We start from the raw sequence: 8,639 nt of genomic DNA on the forward strand, positions 1-8,639 counted from the left end.
AAATTATGTGATCTCCTTGTCTCTCCACCAATGCCAGGAGTAACATCACAGTTAGCTTTGACTGATTAAATCTTGATTAAACTTGTAAATCACACATCAAATGCAGCTTAATAAGCAGTAAACAAACAAATACAGTGTTATCTCATGAGGCCAGCAGTAAAAGGCTGGAAAATTAACTGGCAATACACCCAATTCATATTTATTTCAGTTTATTCTTCATTCAACCAATCAAATGAAGACTTTCAAAAAAAAACTCCAGCTCAACACTAGAACTTTTGCCAACTCAGTCAGTATTCTTCCTCTTTTGGTTGTGTCTTTGTACAAAATCCATTGTGCCTGATCTTAACATCTGCATTATTCAACCTGAAACAAAAACCCAAGGAAGTTACTATCCATTAAGCATGGAGAGATACATTGAGGTAGATTGTTAATTTGTCAGCCTGGTATAAAACTTGGATGTAAAGGTATGGGAATGCATAGCATTAGACAATCACTTTGACAGTAAGAGAAGAAGTCTTGAGAATGATTCTCTCGTCTGATTGATGGCAGCAGTCTTGTTTCCATGAGCTCTCTAAGGTTCAGGCTAGGGAGGTGAAATGGGCCCTTGGGAGACAATTTGTGTCACACAAATGCCAGGCAATGATCATCTCCAACAAGACAGAAATCTCACCATCATCCCTTAACTTTCAATAGCATTACTATTGTTGAATCCCTCATATATCAACATCCTGGGAGTTATTATTGATTAGAAACTGAGCCATATAAATGCAAGAGCAGGTCAGAGGCTAGGAGTCCTGCAGTGAGTAACTCACCTCCTGACTTCCCAAAGCCTGTCCACCACCTACAAGGCACAAGTCAGGGGTGTGATGGAATACTTCCCATTTGCCTGAATGGATACAGTTCCAACAACACTTAAGAAGCTTGACAACATCCAACTCATCTTGTTTTCAATATGGGCAGAAGTCAGGATACTAGTGGAGATGTGCTAATGTAAAACAAAATAATACCATAGAAACCTTTAACCACTTGTAACTGTGAATTGGAAGGCACCCATTGTGATAATGGATGATTTTTAAATCAAGTATGCACTAGTAATGTCAACAGACAAAATGGAGTTTTACGTAATAGTTTCTAAAATAAACACTCCAGACATTTTTTTCAATGAATAATGGGAAGGAGGTTTGAAATACCTTCACAGCTTGACAGCTCCACTTGAAGTTGATCCTCTTGTTACTTTTGACAGATCTCTTTCACAGATCCTCTTGACCATGAGACATAGGAATAGAGGTAGTTCATTCAACTTACTGAGTCTGCTCTACCATTCACTGAAAACATACCTGATTTAATAGTCTTCAACTCCACTTTTCTGCCTTTTCCCTCATAACCTTTGATGTCCCACCTGATTAAAAATCTGTCTCAGCCTTGAATACACTGAATGACCCAGCACTCTGCAGTAAAGAATTTCATAGATTCACTAGGCTCTGAGAAAATAAATTCCTCATCATCTCTGTTTTAAATGGATGATCCCTTACTCCAAGATTATGAGTTTGATTCATTGCTGTCACATGTACTGAGATACAATGAAAAGTGTTGTTTTGCATCAGGCAGATTGTAATATACAAAGTGCATCAGGGTAGCAGAACAGAATACAGTGTTGCAGCTGCACAGAAAGTATAGAAAGAGAGATCAATGTTAATATTTGCGAAGACTGTTCCAAAGTCTGATAACAGCAGGGAATAAGCTGTTCTTGAATCTATTTGTATGTGTATTCAAACTTTTATATCTTCTGTCGGATGGAAGAATGGAAGAGAGTATAATTGGGGCGTGGGAGAGGAGCGGTGGAGGTAGGAGGAGTCTTTGATTATGTTGGTTACTTTCTTGAGGCAGCGGGAAATGTAGATGGAGTCAATGGATCAAAGGATGATTTGCATGATAAACTGGGTTGTGTTCACAACTCCCTGTAGTTTCTTGAGGTCTTGGGAACAGCAGTTACCATACCATGCTGTGATGCATCAAGATAGGAGATTATGTCCTCTGGTCCGAGACTATGCAAAAAGGAGAAACAACATCTCCCCGTCTACCCTGTCAAGTTCCCTAAGAATCTTATATATTGCAATAAAGTCTCCTCTCATGCTTTTAAAATTCAGTGAGTACAGGCCCAACCGATTCAACCTTTGATCATAAGACAATCCCTCCATACTTGGGATCAGTAGAAGGAACCCTTTCTGAACTGCCTCCAATGCCTAGATATCTTTCTTTAGATAAGGGGACCAAAACTATTCACAGTGTAGTCTAAGTAGTGCCTTGTATAATATTAGCAAGACCTCCCTATTTTTACATTCTGTTCCCTTTGAAATAAATACAGACAGTTAATTTGCCTTCCCTGTTACCAATGCTGGCAGTTTGTGATTTATACAGCAGGACTCCTAAATCCCTTTGTGCTGTAGCATTCCACAGTGTCTCTCCATCTTATATCATACTCAGCTCTTCTATTCTTCCTGCATAACCTCAGACTTTCCCACATCATATTCCTTCTGTCAAGTATTTGCCCACTAGCGTTAACCTGTCTATATCTCTCTGCAGACTCTGTGTGTTATCCTCACTACTCACCTTCCCATCTATTTTTCATGTTTCACAGGTAGTCCCGTCATTGATAACAAGTCCTCTTGTTACTTATGAGAGGTCTTTTGACAGTGGCCCTTGATTTTGGTATTTCCAAAGAGCTTGACATTTAATGAAATTGTGCTCATTCATGTCTACTTTTAACCATTTCAAAGGGTACCTTACCTCCTCAAAACGTGACCTGGGATATATCTAACTTGCTTTTCTAAAGGGGTATCTTGATTTTCCAAAGAAATACAGAAAATCCAGACCCGATCGTACTATGAAACAGTAAGGGTCTGCAGATGCTGGAGATCAGAGTTGGGAGTGTGTTGCTGGAAAAGCACAACAGGTCAGACAGCATTCGAGGAGCAGGAAAATCGACGTTTCAGGCCAGAGCCCTTCATCAGGAATCAGGCCACTTTCCTGATGAAGGGCTCCGGTCTGAAATGCCGATTTTCCTGCTCCTCGGATGCTGCTGACCTGCTGTGCTTTTCCAGCAACACACTCTCAACTCTGATGTTACTATGCCTGCTCTGCACATTTGACTTCTTGCTTCCAAGATCAGCTTGTATGCCACGCATTCATTAATACTGACCAGATCTAATTCCAGCACCTACACAAATCAGAAATGGCAGACAGGCTCTATGTTGTGATGAAGTTTCGGGCTCGGATCTCTCCTCCTACATGCTTGAATCATCATATTGATAGTATATTGCGTATATGGTGCTATTATGGGAAGTTGCAAAGGTACAGAAAACATCATTTTGAAATGTCATTTTGAGCTCTGAACTCATCATCAGGGCAATCAATTAATCAATTAATTTACCCAAAGTCAAGTTCTTCCATTTGGACATCTCATTTCCTTTTCATTATTAACAGAGATTTAAACTTGTATAAGGTATCACCTGGTCCCAGAGTTTTAAAATCACTCACCAATTATAAAGGCATAAATTACAACGGTTCATGTAGGTCATGCCATCAGTTCCACAGACTCGCTTTGTAAACATGGGGCAGACTGGGATATCAGGGAAATCTTGGCAGTCAGGCTACGAGAGATGAGATTAACAGGTTCATTCATTATTGACAAGTAATGAAATTAACTAAGAGCATAGGATCTCACCAGAGTTATGGAATAATGATTGGAATTGGAGAGAGAAAACTAGTCAAAGCCCACGCTGCTACAGGCAACAAGCGTTATTAATACCATTACTGAGAACTCCAGGTAAAATTATATGCAGGACCTCACCTCCTCATCAGAAGAAGCAGAAGTATAAAGTTGAGCTGTTGCCAGGTCTGCAATAGAAAAATGGAGACTGTTACAAAAGATACAGAGACACAGACCACTCATAATCAGCTGCCAACTGAGCTGGCCAGAGGATTTCTGACTAAACACATACCAACCATTTCAATGAGTGAAATCATTGACAAATTAGCTAGATGTTCCCTTCAATATCTCTTAATTTCTTCTTTCTGGTAAATTATCTAATTGTTGCAGCTCCTATTTTGAAAGGGAACTACAATCTCTGTAATAAAAATGAAGAGTTCCTATTGTTTTTGAATAAAGCTAGTGGCTACAATATTATCGTTAACTCAACATTTTTAGATAAGAATACTTTTATCTTAACTAAAACAAACATGCAGTTTTACACATTTGTGCTGTTGTATCATTCTACATGTAGGAGAACACTTCAGCACAGCAAGATGGTTAACAGAGTTACAAACACTGGACAGTAATGTTATGTACTGAAGACCTCGAATAGAGCTAAACGACCTTTTACTTTGACCTGCGGCCCTCATAATGTAAGAAATATAACAGTCAATTTGCAAGGAACAGGATCTCATAAACTAATCTATTAAGGACAAAGCAAGAGTAGGCCATTCAGCCCACCAAGCCTGCCTGCCATTCAATATGATCATGGCTGATTGAACAAACCAAAGCCTACTAGAACATAGAACAGAACAGCACAGAAACAGCCCCTTCAGCTCACCTTGTCTGTGCTAATCCTGGTGCTGTTCTAAACTAATCTGTCTCCTTCTGTTCTCTGCCTGTTCATGAGCCTGTCTAACTGGCTCTTGTACGTTGCTATCATATCTGCTTTTACTACCTCCCTTATGTTCCAGGCACTTCCAACTTTTGTGTAAAAGCTTTGCCAAACATTTAGCTTTCTCCCTCACCTTAAGCCTACATATTTGACATTTCCACCTCTGATGATCCACCCTATCCATGCTTCTCATAACTCTATATACTTCCACCAGGTCATCCATAAGCGTCCAACGCTCTAGCGAAATCAATCCAAGTTTGTCCAACTTCTTCTTATACTTAATACATTTCAATTCGGATAAAATCGTGGTAAACCTCCTTTGCACCCTCTCTAAAGTCTCCACATCCTTCCTATACTGTGGCAAAAAGAATTGCATAAAATACTCCAAATGTGGTCTAACTAAAAGTTTTGTACAGCTGCAATACGACTTGCCAACTTTTATGCTCAGTGCCCCGACTGCTGAAAGCAAGCACACAATAAGCCTTTTTTACCACCTTATTTATGTGTGTTGTCACTTTCAGGGAACTATAGTCTTGCACAACAAAATCCCCTGGATCAGTGTTCCTCAGGGTCTTGCTATTTACAGTATATGTTCCTCTTGCATCTGACCTCCCAAAATGCATCACTTCACATTTGCCAGGATGAAACTCCATCTGCCATTTCTCTGCCCAATTTTCCAACTGGTCTATGTCCTGCTGTAATCTTTGACAATCTTCCTCACTATTCACAACTCCATCGATTTTCCTGTCATCTACAACTTATCATATCACCTATAATTTCATCAAAATAATTTATATACATATTACAAAGAACAGAGGTCCTGCCATTAAGCCTTGCAGAAATACAACTGGTCACAGACCTCCATTTTTAAAAATACCCTTCCACAAACTTCTATCTTCTATGACCAAGTCGATTTTGTAATTGAACCTACCAACCCATCGTGGATCTTGTGTGACTTAATCTTCTGGACCAGCCTACCACAAAGGAACTTGTCAAATGCTTTAGTAAAGTCCATTCAGATAATATCCACCACCCTATCCTCATCAATCACCTTCATCATTTTCTCAAGAACTGCCCACACAAAGCCATACTGACTATTCCTAATAAATCTGTTCTTTTCCAAATGCAAATAAATCCTGAGGCCCTTCTCCAATACCTTCCTGACCACTGATGTAAGGCTCACCAGCCTATAATTTCCTGTATTATCCCGGTTTCCCTTAAACAAAGGAGCAACAGTGACTATTCTCCAGTCTTCCAGGACCTCACCTGTAGTGAAAGAGGATACAAAGGTCACTGTCCTCAGTAATCTCCTCCCTTGTCTCCCTCAGTATCTTGGGATAGAGGATCAGGCTCTGGGGCCTTATTTACTTTAATGTTTTTCAAGACATCCAGCACCTCCATCTTCTTAATATTAACACGTTCTAGGATGTCAACATACCCCTTCCGAGACTCATTAAGGATCCCACCCACTTCCTCCAGTTCCTAAAATATGTACAAAATCCTTGACTATTTACGGCCCCTTTTAGCCCTTTGAGTTCTTTGTTTAAGCTCTTTCTGCTTCCTTTATATTCTACAAGGACCTTGTCTGATTTCAATTTCCTAAACCTTACATATTGCTTCCATTTTCTTTTTGACAAACCTCATCCCTATTACCCTGTATGCCACTGGTCATCAGAAATCTATCAATCTCTACCTTAAACATATTCAAAGATTAATCTTCCACAGCCCTTGTGGTATTCCAAAAATGTAAAACCCTCTGAGCAAAAATATTTTTCCAAATCTCAGACCGAAGCGACATCTCCCTTATTTTTAAATTGGGTTGCATTGTTCTAGACTCCTCAATCTGGGAAACATCTCTATTTATTCTGTCCATCCCTTTATGCGATTTAATGAAATCACTTCCCAGGGTGGCACGGTGGCACAGTGGTTAGCACTGCTGCCACACAGCGCCAGAGACCCGGGATTCAATTCCCGCCTCAGGAGTGTGGAGTTTGCACATTCTCCCCGTGTCTGTGTGGGTTTTGTCCGGGTGCTCCGGTTTCCTCCCACAGTCCAAAAATGTGCAGGTTAGGTGAATTGACCATGCTAAAATGCCTGTAGTGTTAGGTGAATGGGTAAATGTAGGGGTATGGGTTGGTTGCGCTTTGGCAGGTCAGTGTGGACTTGTTGGGCCGAAGGGCCTGTTTCCACACTGTAAGTAATCTAATTTGAAACTCTAAAGAGTATAGGTCAGGTTCCACACTCTCTCTTCACAGGACAGCCCTGCCATCCCAGGAACAAGTCTGGTGAATAGCTTGTTGCACTCCATCTATGTCAATAATGTCCTTTCTGAAAGATGGCATGACTGTAAATACGGCATTCCCTCAGCATTGACCCTCTGACAATGCAGCGCTCCCTCAGTGCTGACCCTCCAACAGTGCAGCACACCCTCATCACTGATCCTCTGACAGTGTGGCACCCCCTCAGCACTGACCCTCTGACAGTGCAGCACTCCCTCAGCACTGATCCTCTGACAGTGTGGCACCCCCTCAGCACTGACCCTCTGACAGTGCAGCACTCCCTCAGCACTGATCCTCTGACAGTGTGGCACCCCCTCAGCACTGACCCTCTGACAGTGCAGCACTCCCTCAGCACTGACCCTCTGACAGTGTGGCACCCCCTCAGCACTGACCCTCTGACAATGTGTTACTCCATTAGCATTGCCGCTTTCACAGTGCAGTGCTTCCTCAGTAATTCACAAATTAAACCTGGCCTAAATCTCTCTGCCATGTTCCCATTCTACCAAAGGTTGCTTCATGCTGGCTGCCTGTCCTGCAGCTTTCCAGAGTGGGAGGCGAGGGGATAGGGAGACAGATGCTTCTTCATCCAGTCTACAATCAGACAGCCATCTCATTAAAACAGTATTTAAAAAAAAAGAAAACACAAACAGTGCACTGACTCCTACGACATCTGTACACGCTCATACTACACTGCGCTGCATGTATCTACTCAAACAGTGCTCTGTGCCTGACCTGAAGTTTCATCACCACCCTCATGTCCTGTTCACATTGCTCACCCAATCAGCAATACCAGAAAATGGTCGGTGCAGAAATCTTGTTTAATAATACACAAATGTTTGTATTTATATAGCACCTTTTACATCCTTACAACTTTCCAAATGATTCACAGGTAATGAATAATTATACAGTACACTTTTCTTCAAATTGTAATTTCAACCGCATATAGTTCTCAATTAATTTAAAAATATTTCTACTAAGAACAATCTCTTTATTATACAAAAGCTTTTAGAGTCATAGAGATGTACAGCATGGAAACAGACCCTTCGGTCCAACCTGTCCATACCGACCAGATATCCCAACCCAATCTAGTCCCACTTGCCAGCACCCGGCCCATATCCCTCCAAACCCTTCCTGTTCATATACCCATCCAAATGCCTCTTAACTGTTGCAATTGTACCAGCCTCCACCACATCCTCTGGCAGCTCATTCCATACACGTACCACCCTCTGCATGAAAAAGTTGCCCCTTAGGTCTCTTTTATATCTTTCCCCTCTCACCCTAAACCTATGCCCTCTAGTTCTTGACTCCCTGACCCCAGGGAAAAGACTTTGTCTCTTTATCCTATCCATGCCCCTCATAATTTTGTAAACCTCTATAAGTGTGCAATAAATATAGTCAGACATAAAATCCTTTCACGGAGATTCCAATGCTTAATATAGAGACTTAAAAAAATCTCTCACCAGTAAATGCAAGCAGCACGATAGCAATAATTGCGCACACATTGTTTATCATTCTGAAATTTCGGGGATGTGAGTGAGAAAGTTTGTTGATAAGAGTATTTATATAGACACACATCCTGTCTACTGGTCACAGCTCAGAAATCACGTGAAGCTGACACCAGCATGGTGAAAACCTTTGCAAGCCATACTTTTTTCTCAAGTAATTCTTTACAGCTACATTAAAATGAAAATGAACCATGCATGTATTTGGCTGC

The 8,639-nt window shown here is 41.1% G+C and overlaps 1 protein-coding gene across 1 annotated transcript; it reads right to left on the minus strand.

Moving 5' to 3' along the window:
• Positions 1-277: 277 nt before the first annotated feature.
• Positions 278-8,437, minus strand: LOC140457150 (trypsin inhibitor ClTI-1-like). Its single transcript, XM_072551196.1, has 4 exons — positions 8,386-8,437; positions 3,851-3,897; positions 3,538-3,650; positions 278-363 (listed from the first exon to the last, which is right to left on the minus strand). Exons 1-4 carry the CDS (start codon positions 8,435-8,437, stop codon positions 288-290), a joined length of 288 nt encoding a protein of 95 aa, XP_072407297.1. The 3' UTR covers positions 278-287.
• Positions 8,438-8,639: the final 202 nt, after the last annotated feature.

This window comes from Chiloscyllium punctatum, chromosome 31 (assembly GCF_047496795.1).
Source record: "Chiloscyllium punctatum isolate Juve2018m chromosome 31, sChiPun1.3, whole genome shotgun sequence".
NCBI classification, from domain to species: Eukaryota; Metazoa; Chordata; class Chondrichthyes; order Orectolobiformes; family Hemiscylliidae; genus Chiloscyllium; species Chiloscyllium punctatum.

Bases quoted from the DNA above. Each gene is read 5' to 3' on its own strand.
- LOC140457150 (XM_072551196.1), bottom strand. From the start codon at position 8,437: ATGATAAACAATGTGTGCGCAATTATTGCTATCGTGCTGCTTGCATTT. The intron at 3,898-8,385 runs GTGAGAGATTTT...TTTCTATTGCAG, and splicing joins CGTGCTGCTTGCATTTACTG to ACCTGGCAACAGCTCAACTT. The intron at 364-3,537 runs GTGAGTGATTTT...TTTTTGTTTCAG, and splicing joins AATTTATGCCTTTATAATTG to GTTGAATAATGCAGATGTTA.